This window comes from Gallinula chloropus (genome assembly GCF_964237585.1).
Source record: "Gallinula chloropus genome assembly, chromosome: 26".
Classification (NCBI taxonomy): Eukaryota; Metazoa; Chordata; class Aves; order Gruiformes; family Rallidae; genus Gallinula; species Gallinula chloropus.
The window spans coordinates 2,771,035-2,790,357 of record NC_140111.1 but is presented as its reverse complement, the minus strand read 5'-3'; the positions used below and the strand labels follow the sequence as shown (position 1 = coordinate 2,790,357).

Genomic DNA, 19,323 nt, shown 5'->3' with positions numbered 1-19,323 from the left:
ATTGTCCTTTGCAGAAAGTGAGGTGAGAACAGCTTAGTTGGAGCAGGTTAAAGCAGTGTTTTCTGAGGGCTGAGCCTTGTGGGATTAACAAGGGGGTCCCCTGCTGCACCCCACCTTTCTAAGGGGAAGATGTATCAGAGCAGGAGTTGGAAAATAAGGCTTTAAAGCTGGGAGGAAGGTTCTGTGATTCCTGGCGAGCTGAGGAGGTGGAGAGTGGTGGTTAGAAGTAATAGTGAGAGCTGAATACAGCAATTTGTAGTGTCTGAAGTGTGACAGCGTTTTGGGAGCAGGGATGGAGCTGGGGGGGGGTGTGCTGTGTCATGGATAAAAGATTTGGCTGTGCTGGGACAGGCAGTGAGGGGGGAGCTTGGCTGGGTGGGGAGGGAACTTGGCCAGGAAAGGTCAGAGTGAAGCTGTTTCACAACGCTTTTTCATGAAAGTCTCCACAGAATTAGCAACACAGCCTCCTCTGTGATGCAAAACTGAATTATTGGACCTGTTTTTGTACTTTTAAGGCCCACTGAAAAGGTTCAGGTGCTGTAGGAGCTTCCCATGCCTCTGGCTTGTCGGAGGAGGCAGGAGTGAGGGTTCATTTGTGACTTGCCATTGCACTTAGTACTCACTATCTGGCTTTCCCCCCCGCATAATTAATGCACATGACATTCCTCTGTTGGGAAACAGGCTGGGAGATGCAGGCAGCAGTCGCTGAGCCCGTCTGCTTAATCTGTATAAGCCTGAGCCACGCACACAGTGTCCAGTTGGCAGCTCAGATAATCAGCCTACAGGCAGTTGAAATGCTCGTTACGGTACATCCTATTCGTCAGTGTTTAATAAGTAATGATTCCGAAAAGCTCCGAGCGTGGTCTGTGCCTGTACCATCTCCTGCTGTGTCCCTGTCACAATGGATAAAGTTAAGCTGGGTTGAATGGGGTGGGTTTTTGGATGAATACCCACTGAGGAATTTCTAGATGCCACAAGAAGTTGCAGTTCCTGAGTAGGAGGTGCTGGTTTGGCTTGGCTTAACCCTACGCAGCACAGACAAGGAAGGAGCAGCTTTATGCTGGGGTGGGCTCTGCTTTCCATGGCTGGTGTGTGTGCAGAGTCCCCTTCCCTCAGGTTTTAGGGGGGTTACACCACCATCACTCAAGCAGCTTCCAAAGGGGCTGTGTCTGGCCCTGCTCCATGAGGGGAAGGAGGGTGAGAGCTCACTGGTGTCCCCTGACAAAGCGAGCCTGGAAAGCAGCAGCTCCTGGCAGGGAACGGCTCACAGAGCTTAAAAATGAGTTCTAAAAGCTGGTGTGGCTCCACCTTGGGGGCTCAGAAGCCTGCTCTGCACTGTACAGGGGCTGGTGGTAAGCTGGGGTTGCTCTCAAAAGTAGAAAAGCCAACCTTTAGTTACAGCCCTTTATGAGCAAGATGATCAGCTTGTGAAGGATAGCTGCTGGGTTGCTGAACAACGGCTGCGGCTCCAGCAGCTACCCTTCACAGGCAGACCAGAACAAATCCTTCCTGGGAAGGAAACTTTCCCATTATCTCAGTGCTTTGGCAATTTGCATCGAGCCTTGTTGCTCATCCGGTGAACTCTGACAGGAATTTCCAGCTGGTGTAAGGGGATCATCTGCTCAGAGCACAGCACCTGGGGCCAGCGTCGCTCCGCTGTGAGGACGCGATGCAGGAGGAGACTCTGGCCTCTCTTCTTTCCTCCCTGGGATACAACTGCTCCTCTTTCTGGCAAGCAGCAGACAAGGAGAGAACCATAAAAGCTGGGTCTTAATTCTCCTGGCTGCTGGGCTGTAGAATTTGCTACTAACCCCTCTCTCATCTTGTCTGCGGTGTCACACATCAGCAGAGCTCCCGCTGGTGGAGGGATACTGAAAGCCCTGAGTGAGCCCAGGTCTGTCCACTATGAGTAGAGCTCTGCACAGGGCAGGCTGGGACACTTGAGGCACAGAGAAATAGGAGAAAAATAAAAGGAAGGGCATTTTTAAATCACAAAGATTAAATACTTCTATTAATATCTGCTAGAAACTGCTCCTAGAGACTCTGGCATATGTCATCATGGTGCATAATTCCTCTACTGTCTGCTGCCTTTCCCTGAGTTGTTTAAGGTTCCTTTGTGTTCTCTGAGTAAACTGCAGCACAAAGCTGTGGCATGTCTGCTCACACCACTGAGAGAGGGACTCTTTGTGCCAACAGCCACAGGACAAACGTCCTTTCCCCCACACTTAATTACTTTACCTTGTGTGAACGCTTCATTTTATGGTCTAAGCAGTCCCCGAGTACAGCCAGTCTAGGGGGTGTGTGACTGAGGGTGCCTTGTGATTGTTTCAGGACTCTAGAGGTGGTAGCTAAACCAGACAAGAACATCCCAAACCCAGAAATGCATCACAGCTGCTCTTTGGGTTTCCAATGTCTCTCCTCAGTTTATTAGCAAGATCTGGCTCCGTACTGTTGGACTCCAGGCTTTCTACAGATCTGGCAGGTCACTCCGTTGTTAGGGCTGTAAGTTCCGGGGTCACAAACCACTGTAAAGAGAACACAGTCAGTGTGTCAGCTGGAGCCAGAGCTGTCAGACAACACCATGTGCTTTCCTGAGGCTGTAAGTGACAGCCTGTCTCAGAGCTTGCCCAACCTGACTCACTAAACACCCCGAACTCCAGAACCAGCAGTAGGTGCTGCTGGCAGAGCAGCCTCTGAAACAGCTGCATGTTTTCCAGCAGCGCTGACATTGAGGTGTTTGTTATTTGCTCTGTATCCTGAGCACGGCCAGTCCCCAGTGTCCTGGAAGGAAAAAAAAGCCCACTTCACTTCACTGCTTCCACTCACTTCAGTTGGAAAGGCAGCTACACCTACGAGCGTGCTGACAAACACTGCCAGCCTGTTTTCTGTTCCCCTCAGTTGTTGTGTCTTAAATCTCTGATGTGAGTGTGTTTCCAAGAGATGAGTGGAAATAGTGTTGCTCTTGACACTGCTGTTTCCCAAGCACCCTTCAGGGAAGCCCCAGCTCAGAGCTAATGCCTCTCTTTCAATCAGTGCCCCTGGTATTTACCGCAGCAGCTCGCGCAGCTCTTGTGGGTGACATTGTTTTTCCCAAACCCTGGTGGGCAACTGTCAACGTGAGTGACGGAGAAACTGTTCTCCACGTAGTGTATGGTGGGAACAGTCTGAAACTCGTGCTTCAGGGCGTACGTCTGCAAACTGAAAAACTCTCCGATTCGCTCTCTTGCCTGAAATGCAGAAACATGGGAAGAATAAAGCCCAGTGGGTTCTGCTTTGCCTGGTGTGCAGAGGTCAGTAAGGGTGTTTTAGTCCTGCGCTGAGCTGTCACCTTCACCGTGGTGTCCCCTTGGCCTGGGATCAGACCCAGCACCCAATCCGACAAAAGCACCTACAGCAGATTTGCTTCAAATCGTATTTCATTTACCAAATCAGAAATCAAAGTGACTTTAGAGGACTGGGAGTTTAGTGTGCTAATATAAATACTAATGCTTACAGTTCTTTATCCTTGGCAGTGAATATAAAGGAAGCTATGAGCCTGTGTTTACTTTTAAAACTGTTTGGAGCAATTTGACTCCTACAGTTTTCCATTCTGAGCTGAATTATTTGAAATCCACGAGCCATCATTGACAGTGATACTAATCCCATAAAACCTGGGTGAAGCTGGATTACTACCAGTCAAATCCATAGCAGCTAAGGCAGGGGTTAGTTAGGCAGGGGAGGCACAAGTGTGGCTGGCACAGAACCTCTTGAACTCTGGTGTTCGTGGCGTCTTCGCAATCGTAAGGAACCTGTTGGCAAACTTCTTCCCATCCTGGGGTGAAGGGACTGACTGTGGGAGGGAAAAGATACCTGTAGGTGTGGTGAAGAACATGTCACAGTGAACTCTGATACCTCAAGCAGGTACCTAGAGTTCCCTTCTGAAAACATCAACAAATAAGCAGCATTATTGCCTTGAGCATCTTAAGGTGCTCACTTCATCTGATCTGATTTTCCTTCTTAATTTTGCCTCTAATTTCTGAGGAGTGGTGGTTTTTTCCCTTTCACCTGTCACTGCTGCAGCCAGGATCCTGCTTTGAAGCAGTTCCCTTGATCCAGAGGGTTTGAAAGATGAGTGACTGATAAAAGGGGGGAAACCAGGCTTGGTCCTGGTGGCTTCTATCCAGTTATTTAAATCACTTTGTTCCAGTAAGAGTCAGAGGTCAAACAATAAAACTATGTGGGGGAAAAAACCCATGAAGCTGACAGGAAGGATGGAACCAAATTCTCACGTGGCACCCTCAGGTTACAGAAAGGGCTGGTAAAACCTTTGGGTCCTTGGTCTTTTCTGAGTATTTCTTGACTGTACCGAGGGGAAAATGGCCATGAAACTGTTCCATAACCTGTTGGGTGGTCCCTCTTGGCACGTGACAAGAGCAGATACAGGAGAGAATGTGGTCAAGGCACTAATGAATAACTTCCTTCCCTCAGTGCTAAAACACCTCTAAATTAGGGCAACCATCAGGGTTGATTCAAACCGTTTCACGGGGTAATTTGGCCGCATCAGAATTACCATAAGGGAACTCTGAGGCTCTTGCTTTTAACCTTTGTGCAGTTTCCTAGAATCAAGCAAAACCACAGGGCTCCCAGGCTTACTATAAATGAAACAATAAGGAAAAAAAAAAATCCCCAAACAAACAACCGTTTCCCTGCTTTAAAAAAAACCCAAAATAATCATGGCATCATCTCGGGCATCTCCTGTTGACAGTCCTGTCCAACCTGGAAAGTAGTGTTTCTGGCGAGGGTAGGAAGTGCAATACTGCAAATCCAACGTATAAACTGCCTGTGAGCTCCATCTGTGGGCTAGCCCGAAAAAATACAGGGGCTCTGAAAGAAAGCGGGGAAGCTATTGCCCGAGGCAGACTCGGTTTCTGTGTATTTCAGGTGCTGTTTATTGTACTCTCAGAGTGTTTGTGAAAACAAACGATCCCTCCCAAACAAACGCTGAAATCTGTTACCTTGAAAGCTAATAAACAGCTCCTGCTGGAGGCCTGCCTTTGGGATCTTGATAGAATGGCATTTGTAGGATGAGTCTATGATGTGACAGGTCAGATCAGAGATGATGCTGTTTAGGATTTTCTTTAGCTCCTCGAAGAAGTAGCCGTTAGCTGCCAGCTCACACTCCCTGGTAGTGAAGCGAACAAACCCCTGGTACGTGTGGTCAGCTTCCCTGTAAGCTGTGAGAAAACAGTGTGTGAGTCCTGCAGCATGATCACAGGCTGAGTCTTAGAGAGAACCTTATCATCTGTACTGGTGAACTTTGTATCTGAAGGACGGGCTCTTATTCAAAAGTAAACAAACAAATAAAGCTTACTCATTAACCATGACAGGACAGGTTTGGCTTTGCCAGGCCTGGATTAAACAGCAAGAGCCATTTTACCTGGAAGTGCACAGGAATTTATGTGCCTGTGTTACAAGGCTCCGCTCCCAAATATTGAAACAAACAAACAAAAAGGTTCAAATTGTGGGATAAACTGGAAAAAAAACGTGTCTGTGAAGTTGTGTAACTGAAATGGATTGGGATGTGTGATTCTGGTGCAGGAGTGAATGGTTGTTTGCAAGTTATTTTGCAAGTTAATGTTCCTGGAGCCTTTCTGGGAATGTTATTCTGTGGGTGGGGAGGGGATACTGGTGAATGGTGGTTACACATAGTGGAAGGAGCCTGAGGTGGGCAGCTGTGGTAGAGAGCTCGTTCTGTGTTGGTGTGTTTGTAATCTATCTGCACTCAGACACTGGCTGCCTTTTTGGATCTTGGCTGTCACTGGAGTTACTGTAGTTTGCTTTATTCTTCTATTTTATTCTTTGAGTGGCTATATATCCTGGGTACCAGTTATTCAAAACTCTTCTGCAAAACCAGGAGAGGGGGTGGTGCATGTTGTATAAACATTAAAAGAATTACTTTCTATTCTGAGATAAAATGTTATCTAATCCATTTTTTCTTGACCAGTTCTGGCATTAAACAGGCACTAAACGACCCCACCAAACTACAGAGCCTGTCTTAATAGTAACTTTTCAGTCTTACCATATACCATGAATCTGTAAGTCTCAAACACTTCCCTCTCTTGTTCTGTCATGGTGTCTATGACTTTGTGAGACAGAGTGCAGGTGTAGGCTCCAGACATGGACACCCTGAAACCCATCACCATCAGCTTTCCTGTCTCTGTAAGGTTCACATACATTTGCCCTAGAACAGAAACAGGAAATACTCGATTACTGGAAACGCTGGGTTCTGAGGCTCTGCTTGTGTGGAACCTGTGAAGATGAGGTCTTGCTCCTGTACATAACAGCACTGATTCGTCTTGGTCTGAAGGAATCTAAAAGTTACGACCTTTAGGACTTAATGCAAGTTTCTTTCCATCTCAGGTATTTGAGAATTTTAGAGGGAGAAGCGTAGTCTAATGTCAGAGCTCGTGGGAAAATCTGACAAAGGACTGAGTGACTACTTGGACATCAACAGAAACAAGGAAAATATGTGATTTCATGTACAGTAATCTACTTAGCCATTTGTGGTTGACTTTTCCCCTTGTAAATAGAAAACAGAAACCATTTCTCTACCTCAGCATGTTTTCCCAATTGCCTCCCCACCCCCCCGGGGCAGAGGCTGTTTGTGAAAACATGCTGTAAGAAGCCTGTTCTGGTAGTGATGGGGGGGGAAGAGTTAAGGCAGGCAGAATGGGAACCCTTTGGAGTCCAAACAAAGCAACCAACCTTCTAAATTTTCTCCATCTGGACCAACCCACAAATACTTGGGATCTATTACTTCCTCTTGAGAGTGAGCCAGATCCATGCATATTAGAAATGGGCTATTTGTAAACACCTTGACGTACACGCTCACTGCAACACAAGAGAATAGGGTAAGTGATGTGAAACGCTGCGATCCAATGGAGTCTCTGAAATGCTCCTTTAAGAATATATATTTAATGCATCACCAAGGTTTTATTTTTTAGGTTTGGACCTGAAAAGCACAAGGTTACTCTTTTGTCTCCAGTTGTTCTTATTAATATCATGGAACTGTCCACAGAGGGGTTGGTGCTGATGGTGTGTGGGAGATGCTTCAATCCCATGCAAATCCCTCTGCAGAGTCCCAAAACCCACCAAACTTTGACCCTGTTGCTGATTGGGCAACCCTCATCTAGGCATTAACATTTCAGAAGTGCTTATAGCAGCACCATGGGCCAAATGTATTTCTAAACACACACACACCCCATCGTTACTGTGTGCTCTCAGGATGGTCTCTGGCACTGTGTTTAGCTAAATTCATCTGTATCACTGTCTACACAGTGATCAGTCCTTAAAACTCCATTCTAAAGGTCTAGTAAGACCTACATTAAACAGTTAGAAAAGACAACTTTACCTTCCTGTTTGGTATCGCCATAAACACAATTCTTTTCTATCAAATCAACAGAATGACTCTCTTCCTCAGGCACAGCGATCACTGCAGGGATAAGGGCTTAGAATGTTAGAGAGCAGTGTAAACGTGTGGCTGCTAACCGTTTATTTCATCCTAGTGAGTTTCTGTCTCTTACTTTTTTGCTGTTCCCACACCCTTTTCATAACAAGAAGCGCTCTCACTTCTTGCTGTTTTGGTTGCTGTAGTGCCTGGGTTGCAAATCTGCCCTGGCATACAGCAGGTTCAAACCTAGCTGAGCTGTTCTCTTTACAGAAAGCCAGTCAAATACTTACAAAGTCTGACTGGAAAGCTTAAGGCTCTTTGTAACAATGCTGGGGAGAACTGGGCTGGGTTGCGATGTGGAGTCTGTGGGAGGGTGTTGAGTCTTTAGGCGCCTGTCTGCCTTTCGGGGAACACAGGGCAGATGTCTGGGTATGAGGGTTTGGGTTAGGAGAAGTCCCAGGAGACGTGAAAATTGTGACAACTTGTGTTTTCTCAGGCTGCAGCAGCAGACTGGGATGGCTGGGTCTGACCACTGCCATCCAGCACTCCAGAAGGAAGAAGGGCATCACTAGGATCTGCTCCTTCTGATGATGAAGGGGCTTTATCTCAACTGCTGAAGGAAGGTCCAGTGTGGGGGAGCTGCTTTCCCCAGGCAGCCAGGCCCTGCCCTCAGCAGTATCCTGGCTTGTGTCAGACCCAGTGTGGCCAGTAGGTCTGGGGAGGTGATTGTGCCCCTGTGCTGGGCACTGGGGAGGCTGCACCTCGAGTGCTGGGTCCAGTTCTGGGCTCCTCACCATCAGAAGGACATTGGGGTCCTGGAGCCAGTCCAGAGAAGGGCAACCAGGCTGGGGAAGGGGCTGGAGGGCAAATCCCCTGAGGAGGAGCTGGGGGTGTTGAGCCTGGAGAAGAGGAGGCTGAGGGGAGACATTATCACCACCTCCCCTGCCCTGCCAGGAGGGTGCAGAGAGGTGGGCGATGGTCTCTGCAGCCAGGGGACAGGAGATGGGCCAAGGGGCAATGGGCTCAAGCTGCCCCAGGGCAGGGGCAGAGCAGATGGGAGGGACAAGTTCTTCCCTGGCAGAGTTGTGGGGCTGTGGCACAGGCTGCCCAAGGAGAGGACTGAGTCACTTTCCCTGGGCGTATTTAACAGCCGGGGAGGTGAGGTGCTCAGGGCTCTGGTTTAGCACAGGACAGGAACGGTTGGACTCGATTTAAAGGTCTTTTCCAGCCCCAGGGATCCTGTGATTCTGTGACCCCCGTGCCCTGCCCCTCCCTCCCTCCCTCCCTCCCCCGGTACCTTCGGCCAGAACACCCCAGCCTGCCACCATTGCCGCCACCACCATCCGCAGGAGTCCCCTGGGGGGGCAGCGCCGCCCCCCGCCGCCTCCGGCCATACCGCCTCCCCCCTCGTCAACGGCCGCCAACCGCCCGGCCGGGGGCAGAACGGCGCTGGGCGCGCGCCCGCCGCTTCCCGCCTTTTCCTCTCCCTCCTCGGGCGGCCGCCAGCAGCCTCACGGCCCGGCTGGGTGGGATAAGGAGGCGGGGGGGGGGGGGGGGGGCAACAGCTCCTCGCTCCGCCGCCTCTTCTCTCCCTCATACGCACCCCCTGCATTTTAAAAAGCATCTTTTTAATCTTCTTCTTTCCCTTCACAGCCCTTGTGGGGCACTCGGCTAGCAGAACGTGGCCCCCAGCTGTGTCGTGTGTCCCCCCCCCCGCACTGTCTGTCACACCTCAGCCCGCTGCCTGAGAAAACACCGCGCTCCTCTTGCAGAGTGTGCAGAGAAATCTTATTTTTGGCTCTAAGGTGGCGTTTCCAGCTGTGTGGGCAAGGGTAGGAAACTCCAGGGGGGAGGAGGTTAGGGCATGGGCTGTGGTCTGGCAGTGCTCCGTGCACCCAGCCTGCCCCGTAACCGCAGGGGCGGCCGGGCTTGGCACCTCCAGCTCCCTGTTTCGAGTACGAAGGCCTTCGGTAAGGCAACGGCAAGCTTTGCTAGCTGCAGGTTTCTGGAGCGAGTCATTACAGGGCACGTACTTTTCAGCTTAAAAACAAAAAAACCCCATTCCTGCTGCCTGCTGTGAGAAAGACTGAAAATAAGAGCCGGGCATATCCTGTTCTCTCGAAAATAAAGCTGTGTGCCACACTATTACTTCAAGAACTCGGTGGTTTTTTTATGTCAGTTATGTGTTTTGGAAGGCTTGCTTGTGCCTTTTAAAAGTATAAATATTTTGTTTCTAGAGTGAGTGTTATGGAAATACTCGCAGCTGAACAGGGAGTGGATGGTCCTCACACCTGAGTACGCCGCCTGTCTTGAGCCATGAGATCAGGAGCAGCCGCCAAGCCTCTGGTAATTAGCTAAATCACTTGGAACAGGCTGCCCAGGGGGGCTGTGGCGTCTTCTTCTCTGGAGATATTCCAGACCTGTCTGGACACTGACCTATGCGACCTGTCCTAGGGACCTGCTTTGGCAGGGGGGTTGGACCCGACGAGCTCTGGAGGTCCCTTCCCACCCCTACTCTGTGACTCTGTGTTGCCCTGACGCCACTGACCGTGCCAGTGTCCAAAAATGATGTAATGGTATTTGCATAACAAATATGGAACCAACCAGCACAGGAATGACAGTTATTTTTGTAAATCGGTGTAAAAGTTTTAATTCAATGCTCCCATGTAAGAAAACCCCAAGCACTCAAGAGTTTTTTTTAATAAAGCGCAACAAAAATAAAATTGTGAAAAGGAAAATACGAAATTATTAATGGAAAATACTTTTACTCAAGCCTGGTGGCTTTTTAAAGTAGTGTCCCTCACGTTCCACGTCTTGCAGAACTTGTTGCTCTACTAAATGTGAGTACTGCCTCATGATTTCACTTCTCTCTCTTTGCAGGGAAGCGGCCACGCTTTCTTCTTCCTTAGACCAAGATATTAACTCTCAAGATGTCGGTTAAGGTACAGGAACTATGTCAGGGTTTTCATTTTTAATTTCCTTGAGCTGCCGAACAGTTCATAATTAGGACCACCTCAAAAGATCCAGCATGTTCCCATGTGTTGAATGTTTTCAGTTTTACTCAAAGTTAACATTTCACGCTTACGCCATATAGGCAAAATGATTCAGTTTTTAACGTGTCTGCTGTAAACTACTCACACTTCAGTCTGAACATCCCCTGCTCCTAAGGATGCTTATAGCCTATTGTCATGTAGATGTCCTACACAGCCCATCAGTCTCCACCTTGTTAATTATTATAAAATAGCATCTTTAAAGATTTCTCTGCAGTTTTGAATCTGTAGAAGTGTAGGGTCCTGGTCTGTGTCTTTAGTCAAATGAGTAATTCCTTTTTGAGTCTGTGATGTTTCTAAGTTACAGATTGATAAATTGTTGTGACGGATTTATAAGCTTAGAGGGGGAAAAGAAAGCTGGTGATCTTTAAGAACAAGGTAGTGGTGTGGGAAGGGTTTAATAGAACGAAAGGTGAAGTAATTTATGAATTAGTAGGTGTCTTTGCTTAGCAGCCAGAAGCTCTGTCAGTGGGAAACGATAGAAGAGGAAAAAACTTAAAACCTCTTGTAAACTTGATTGTGGTATGAGTAGATATTAAAAAGCCAAATATTTTATCCTAGGAAATAGAGGGATTTCCAGGACTGTAGTGTCACGTGGATGTGTTGTGCACAGCCCTGGAGAGGTGTTACCTGGGATGCGGAAGACAAGTTTTGTCTCTGATCTTCAAGGTGAGTGACCTAGAGTGGGGGTGATGCCAAGGAGGGTCACGATGAACATGGTGGCATTTTTTAATAGGCTGGCAAACCCCAGTTATTTTGAGTTCTGCCCTTGAAATAAAAGCAGAGAGATTGAGAGTCTGATGGTGAATGTGAAGGAAAGTAAAGATTTAATATCAGACTAAATGGCTGTGAATAATCCCGGTATGGAATACAGAGATATCTGGTCACCACATTGTAATTTCCAGGGCTTCCTTAAAGTTCATAGGAGCAAGAAACCTTCCTAATTTTTAAATGGTTCTGGAAGGGGAATACAAGGTTGCCAGGAATCGGGCTGAGAGTTGGGCTTGATTATCCTGGATATCTTTTTTATAATGCTATAATTCCAGACTCTTGTTTTCAAGTGATGGAAAAGCATCAGTTTAAGAAGCAGTTGTTGACACGATGCAGAAAGGAAGTGGGGGAATCACGTTTCCCTGTTGTCTTGTTGTGGCACACCTGAGCTATGGTAATTCCTGCTCACTCTCTTTGGTTTTCTGTCTGAGTGATCAGGTCAGATCACAGTTTCATTTGCCACCTGTAGGTCCCTGAGTTGCGTGAGTATTATTACTGATTTCTGGACCCTTTTGTGGAAAAACTACGTAGTAAAGGAACAAAATCCATTAAGCTTCTGTCAACTTCTTACCCCCAAACATTAATTTCCCGGTTTAAAATGCAGCTGGGTTTCAGGGCCAAAAAAAAACCCAAACCAAAAGCATGATGTGATGAAGTAAGTACAGAACTGTAATAAACAGATGCAGCATTACTCCAAGAATCCAGAAGCCCACCTGCTTTGGTTGTGCTGAAAACCATCAGTGAGCCTTACACCTACAGTGTCGTGGGTCTGTTTTCCTTTTTCCCCTCTCTCAGCTGTCTGACTGACAGAGTTTGAAGCTGCAAACACGACCTCTTGCCGATGGTGAAGCACAGCAGGTCTGGACTGTTCCATGCTGTGCTGATCTGAGATCTAGGCCAGCTAGTCGCTCGTTAGGGCTTTTCTTGGGAAATAGCTCTGGGTGAAACAAGATGTCGTGGGTAGTGCTGGGCTTGCGTAGGAAGTCAAGTCTGCACTGGTCTGGCACAGCTCACGCTTCCTGGTGAGCTGTCAAAGGGTTTGGGTCAGGAGGGACCTGTAAAGGTCACCTGGTGCCGCCCCCCTACTCTGGGACATCCTGCACTTGCTCAGGGTGCTCAGAGCCTCCTCTCAGGCTGCTGTCTTGAATGTACAGGAGCCACCGTTTAACAATCCCCCTGGTACTTTGAATGAAACAAATCTTTGGGTTAATTTATTAAACAACTTTGTAACCTCTGCATAACAATGCCATTTTGTTAAGAAAACTGGCTAACTTAAGTTTTGTTTTACTCTCATTTAACTTTAATATCCAGTCTGAGGAATGTGATCTGTTAAGGAATAATGCAAAGAAAGCAGCATCCGTTTAACGGTCAAGGCTGCGTTACCATGTTTACATGATGTGTAAACAGAGCCAGGACAAGCTGCACACAGAGGAAATCAGTATGTAGAAAAGGAGTTGTTCTTTCAGGGGTGTGAGGATCACAGTGCTCAATTGCCACACTGGTTCTAGTAAAGGCTTAGGCTGCTCAGCTCTGTGGAGTAAAATAAAGTGAGTCAGGAGTCTGCAGTGCCAAATAGCTCCGTGTCGCCCTATGAATAGCTGCTGCCCCTTGAGTGACCTAAGCCAAGTCATCACAAATGGCTTTCCTGCTATTTTGGGTGCTACCGCTTGCTGTGGGTTGTAAAGATGAAGGGCTCCCTGAAGAGAGAGGAAAAAAAAAAGGGCTAAGGAGTATTTTGGAGTGACTGTCTGTAACTGCTGTGGATCCGTTAGTGGAACGGCTTCCCGCCTGCCAGCCCCAGGGAGCCGGGTGGAATGCTGTAGGCTTCTTGGCAGCTACGCTTGTGAATGGAGATGCGGGCTGGAGGGAACTATGGACCTAGCTCAAGATGTGTGATTCCCTGGCTGCTCCCCGGGAACACGGGAGCGTGTCTGAGCCCTCAGGGTCGTGTTACTCCTGTTCCATTGGTTTATCTCCTGGAGCCGCTCTCCTCGGTCCCATTCCTGCCTGTTTCCCTGCCTAAGGACTTGGCTTCTTCACCTGTGGAGCCCCCTCTGATGCTGGGGGAAGACCTTATCTCCCGTGAAGCAGAGGGATGTTTTCTCTAAGGCACAGGGCTTCCAGTGGGGTTTTTTTGGCCCCTCGGTGCGTGGTGGGGGTGCAGGGGTGCTCCAAGCTCTGCTGGCCCGGGGTTCACCACCTGCCTGTGCTGGCTGCTGCAGGATGGCCTCATTGACATCCTTCCCCAGGCTGATGGAGGAGAGCGGGACACTCGGACTGGTGTCAGCCTTCCCTTCTGAACTCTTCACTCTGCTGCCACTCGTCCTGCGAAAAGGGTTGGGGCCACCCGCAGCCCCCCAAAACACGCTCTGCCCGCAGCCCCCCGGTCCCCGCTGCTTCCCCTCCTGAGGGGACCGTTTCCGCCGGTCATCGCCTGGCACCACCGGCGAGCTCGGCGGCAAGAGAGGGGCCGGGGTGCTGGGATCGGGTCGGCTCCGCTCTCCGCCGCCCGGCGCCGCTCTCCGCCCGCCGAGCGCCTCCGCCGCGCCGGGCCGGATGTCGCGGTGCCCCGGGGGAGGCGAGGCCGGTGAACTCGCACCACCCGCGCTGACAGTCCCTGAGCCCGGACGGGCAGGTGGAGCCGGGACCCGTGGCCGTAGCATGGAAGGTGAGAAACGACCCCGCTCTTTCCCCGGGCCGGAGTAGGGGGCGGGGGGCGCAGGACGCTGCCGCTGCCCGTTCTTCCCCGCCGGCCCCGCTCGGGCGCTCGCACCGTGCTCCACCTCCCGTTTATTTCCAAGCGGCTTCTTCAGCGCTTTCTGCAGATAGCAGCTTCTGGAGGAGAAATCTAATCGCCTGTTGCAATTACACAGGAAACGAACGGGGCTTTTCCTCCCCCCCCCCCTTCTTTAATTTCAGAAGCCTCACAATATGTATGATGAAGTTGGGGTTTAGAGCTGGCTTTATCTGCTGCTCCTATTCGTTTTAACAAATTCAAGGGTGCACTGGGGTTTTTTCACTTGTAAAACGTACGTGTAACTTTTTTGGAGGCAGCAAAAAGCAACTTGTGGGTTCATCTTGGGCTGCAGCGTAATTTGCTTCTGAAGGAAATAAAAATTACCAGTGTTATTAACCAGTCTGGCAAAGAAGCATCGCAAAGCATCGCTTGGTTTATTAGTTCAGAGATGGATACTCTTGCTAAAGTAATCTTTTTAAGGGCTTGAGTTGAGATTCCGCTGCAAATTAATGACTTGAGGGTTTTGGTTAAGTTAGGTGCAGCTGCCTATTCAAAAATGTCATTTCCTTTGCTAAAGTTTTTTTAAAAAATGTTTATATTTAACTATTTGCTCACATAGAATCTGACTTAACTCTCTCTGTTCGAGAGATGTAACTAATGCTTTGAAAGAATAGGTTTGTTGGCAGTTTGGCACTTAAAAACGCAGCTTCGTTTTCTTGGCCAAATTGGGTTCACTCTGTGTCTCTTGTGGGAGAAGAAGGCTCCATGTCACTCCTGTTAGTCTCTGATTAGAAAATAAGCATGGTTCTGCCACTACAGTCGAGGTTATTTAAGAAATCTATTTTTTGTGTTCCTATTTCTTGTACACTTACAAGTTAACATGCGAATAATCCCTCAGGGTTAAATTCTGTGTGTGGGGATTATGAGGATCAGTTAATGTGCCTGAGCTTGTTACCTTTGGGCTGAAGTTAATGTAAGGACGGTGATATATTGTGTTATATCTGGATACAGTAGCTGCTACATGTCTCTGTTTTCATGGGTCTGGGGAAAATACCAGTTCCGCTGCAGGCAGTGAGAAATGTACCTTTGAGAACCAAGGGGTGACACTTCTGTCCTTTAATTTTCTGTGCTCAGTGTGAGGAGGCTCAGTATGGTCATCGACCGGAAAACAGGCACTGGTGAGAGTGTAGGAGACCTGGGTCTAGGAAACCAAAGTCTGTGATCTGCTGGGTTATATCCCTTCACAACTGGTTTATTTTTTGCAAAGATCACAAGAACTGACCTCATGCCGTCATTTCCATGTGCTTTGCTGGGAAGGACATCTTGGATTGCTAAAAGGCAGCCAGCTGTTTTCAGAAGGTCATATACCACAGTGAGAAAAACGTTACCCTCAGTCACACCTTGCCTGTCAAGATTTCCAAAATGACATGTGCACCTCAAAGGTCCGTGTCATTTCAAACATCACACGGCGCTTACGAGCAGCAAGATATTGGAGACCCTGCAAAGAGTTTATGTGGTCCAGGTACCTTCCTCAGAAATCCAGTGAGACTCTAAATACTGAAGAAGGTCGTTCAGTGGGGAAATTAGATAGGCTTTCTCTCTTTAATGTGGGTTGAAGGTGAAAAACCTGCTGGGGTGAAAGAGGTTGACTGATGTACATAGCAGAAACACTGGCTCTTCTGTGAGCTTTTAGGAATAAGGCACTGGGAGTCTACCTGTAGAGCAGGAGCCAGGATTGGTGTGGTTTTATTTCGGCTTGCTTGTGCCTCTTAAGACGGTGTAAAGACAAGGAAACAGGCGGTGTTTGCTCTGTATGCTGTGCTAGAAGGACTAAGAGCATATGGGATTTGGGAAGATGTCCTTTTCGCAGTGCTGTTGGGTTGAAAACTGCAGCTGGTGGTAAAAACTCAACGTTCTGGTTTTCACTGTGGAGGCAAACAGGTAAGAGTATAATAATTCAAGGTGTACCTCCTGGTCTGTTGCTTACAGCTGTATTGATGACAGAAGGGTGTTACTGTGATCAGTTCTTTGTAAAACATCAATTGGAAGGGGAGGGGGTTAAATACAAACAGGCTGTTTTGTCACTTCTGTTAACGGATCAGATACCAGGATGGAGTCTCAATGCAGTTGGGCATTAAAACGCCACAGTGCTTTTTTAGCAAGTTATTTGAATATGTTTGCTCACTTTGGCTATTGGTGTAGAACACAGGATGGCCAAGGACTGGTTTCAAAGGCACATGAATCTTACTTCTGCTTTGTAAATGAGCATCGTGTGTCAGCGGCAGCACACAAGACGAGCATCTCCTTTCCATGCACCCTAGTCACTGGATCTCTTTGAAGCCTGGGAAGATTAACCTATTCTGTAAGTGATTTCCCATGTTGTGCTTTTCTGAACCTTGGATAGAAATATGGTCTTGTTTCTACAGAACCAGGTATAGAAGCTTTAGAAGCTTCCTAGACCTTCTCCTTCCAGCACACTTAATGGGAGACAGCGAAGGATCTGGCTTAAAATACTTTACTCAGCAAACAGACCTGATGTTAAATATTAAGTGACCACTAAGGCTGTAAGAAGCTGATATCATAAAGAAACCAGGTTCTGACGAGCAGAGGTTGGAGGCTTGAAAGGGCTACAGAAACTGGGATATTTCTCAACCAAAAAGAGCGATGCTGTATGGTGTGGTGGTGTTCTTACCTCTTTGGAAGGGTTGTATTGCCCAGCAGCCCGTCGTGGACAGAAACCTGTTGTGCTTAACAACATGGAAATAACTACACAGAGACCATCTCAGTGGTAAGCAGGTGAACTGGTCCTGCTGGGCTGTTTGGTTCAGGCAGTGCTGTTCTCCAGGGGTTAGTTCCCCTGTTGCTGCAGCTCAGCAGCGCTCGGCACAGAACGGTTGGGTGCTCACACTGTCCGGGGTGTTGCACTGAGCTCTCTGCACACAAGCTTCTGCTGATGTGATCTCCCTGATAAGCTGAAAACGTCTGCATCCTGAGTGGAGTGGCTGTGTGCTCAGGAGGTGTCCTGGGGGATGCCAGAGCTTCTAAACCGACCTTATTTATACAGGAATAGATGCAGAATTACCTGATTTGAAGCAGCTGCATAGAGGCTTGAATTTTTTATTTCAAGACCTCCTGGCAGCCCTGGGGAAGGCAGAACTGCTGCAGTTTCCAAGCCACACCTCTCCCCCCACCTGGCAGGAGCTCCTTCTGCTTAATCCTGGAGTTTGGACCAGTTCAGTGCTTTATCACCCAAGTGGGGCAACAGCACAGGATTTCTGAATGCAATTAAAATCTAATTCAAGTATTACAGAATAATGGGGATTTCATTGTCTTGCCCAAAGATTAATTGTTTGCACAATTACAAGGGTTTGTGTTATTTAAATATCTATATTATTGCAATATAAAACTAAAATTGGTGTAGAGAGAAATGTACCATGTATTTACTGATGTTTCCCCGTCGCTATTTGCAGTATAAACTGGTCCGTTTACTTCTTGGGACCTCACTCTTCCTGGTATGATAAAACAAAGCAGACAAATTAAGACCAGTGACTACAGAGTTCCTTGGCTTTGTGTATTTATTTTAAAAATACAGGTTCAGTAAATATTTGGACCTCTTGTTACTTAATTCTGTGGCTGTCCTGGCACAAGTTAAGGCAACCTTCTTAGCTCTAATAAAAGGTGCTTAGCACAAAGCTTGCGCTCCTCCTCAATTTGCTTGAAAGGACAGGAGCTCTGATTTAATTTTAGGATATATTTCATAAGTACTAATAGCTTAACAACTTGTCTCCAGTCAGGAGTTACACCCTGGAGAGCTCAGGCCGCTGATGGATTCCTTGAATTATTAAGAAGTCCATCCCTAAATGTGTTGGGTTTTTTCTTGCTGCACTTTGGTAACAGCTGGTTAAGAGTAATGGGAACTACATGCAGAATGTAACTCTTAGACCCACTATTGAGAAATGGGAGCCCAACCCTTTCGTTTAGGAAACAACAGAACCAAACCTTAAAAAACCCTCTTAATTCTTTGTTGGATAGTTCTTTTGTTGCAACTTTTTTTCTCTTCTCTGGCTGCATCAGCCACCCTCTATTCATGCAGGTTTTTGGATAGCCTCATCTGATACGTGGCTGCTTTGCTGTAGCTTTAACAGCTTTATATTTTGACGTTGCAGAGACCACAAAAATGTTCCATATGCAGTGGTGGTAACAACAGATAATTACAGGGTAAATGTCACTAGTGGTTAACACCTCATGGCCACTGCATGGTGTATTTCTGTTATGTAACTGCCAGGAATGAATTTTATGAGTTCTGGAGCTGTTCTTTTTTTTTTAATTTCAGAAATGATAAAATACTTTTGGCATGTAAAAAGAGAGGGGAAAGGAGGAAGGAAGCCGGTAGCTGTGACACTGGTAAAATCAACCCTGAGGTTAATGAAATCTCAAGGCAGCAAAGCATTGAGTAAAGACTGAACTGGGCAGGGCAGGTCTGTGCCTCCAGTTAAACTCACAGCCTGAATTTGGGTACTGGGGTGGGAGGTGTAAGTACCCGCAGTGCCCATTGTCTGAGTGGGCTGCTGAGTGCCCAGCACTTTTGGGAACCAGGCCTTGTGTGTTCCTCTAACACTTGAAACCAGCTCTTGACACGTGATCCCTATCGGGATTTCTAAAGGGGAATTAGGCTGCATTCCCACTAAAACCACATGGATCTTGTGAAGAGTAGAATTTTCCCTTTTTATCCTGCAGGAATGTACAAACACCTTGTACTTTGTGCTTCCTACAGAGTTACTACCGCTATGCTGTGCTCACATGGTGCAGCAGGAGATGGCAAAGCGAAAGTGCGAGCTACTCTGTTCCCTGCTAGTTTTAGGTTACAAAACCATAGTTAATCCTTTTTCTGGGCACATGCCAGCACTCCAGATATAAAGAAGTTGTACAATGAAACATAACAATTGTTATTTCTTTGAAAATACTTCTTTTTCAATTTTGCTTTCCAGTCAAGAAAACAGGAATTTGTAAAACTTCAATAACTGTGTCCTGAATGGTTCTGAATATGAAGGAACTCAGCTGCTTTCTCTCTCTTGCAGATTCAGAGGCAGGTATGGACCTGAGTAATTCCCAGGAACAGCCCATGGCTGCAGGTACTGTTCTGTTCATGTTATCTTCTTTCACCCTCTCTGGAAAGATTTGAATTTAAATGGAGAAAAACGTGGGTTGTTTTAGATTCTCAGGATGCTGAATATCACAGTCCCAAATCCAAAGGTGGGCACTGAAGGCAAAAAGTAAATTCCACAATTGAAACAAAACGTGGAAGTTCAATATAATATTAAAAAAAAAATGATACT

The 19,323-nt window shown here is 47.5% G+C and overlaps 2 protein-coding genes across 2 annotated transcripts in view; one reads left to right on the top strand and one right to left on the bottom strand.

Moving 5' to 3' along the window:
- Positions 1 to 2,397: 2,397 nt before the first annotated feature.
- ZPBP2 (zona pellucida binding protein 2) lies at positions 2,398 to 8,823 on the bottom strand (the record flags this gene model as incomplete). The annotated part of the gene is made up of 8 exons (XM_084275364.1): positions 2,398 to 2,525; positions 3,050 to 3,227; positions 3,744 to 3,829; positions 4,995 to 5,213; positions 6,059 to 6,220; positions 6,745 to 6,870; positions 7,391 to 7,471; positions 8,727 to 8,823. The coding sequence occupies 8 exons, from the start codon at positions 8,821 to 8,823 to the stop codon at positions 2,428 to 2,430; spliced, it is 1,047 nt and encodes a 348-aa protein (XP_084131490.1). The 3' UTR covers positions 2,398 to 2,427.
- A 7,474-nt stretch (positions 8,824 to 16,297) lies between these two features.
- The window catches only part of IKZF3 (IKAROS family zinc finger 3), a gene marked incomplete at both ends in the record, with an annotated part of 32,257 nt that continues 29,231 nt past the window's right edge, over positions 16,298 to 19,323 (top strand). The window contains 2 exons of the mRNA XM_084275534.1: positions 16,298 to 16,349; positions 19,066 to 19,119. Coding sequence (XP_084131660.1) covers positions 16,298 to 16,349; positions 19,066 to 19,119 — 106 coding nt within the window. The remainder of the gene's footprint in view (positions 16,350 to 19,065; positions 19,120 to 19,323) is intronic.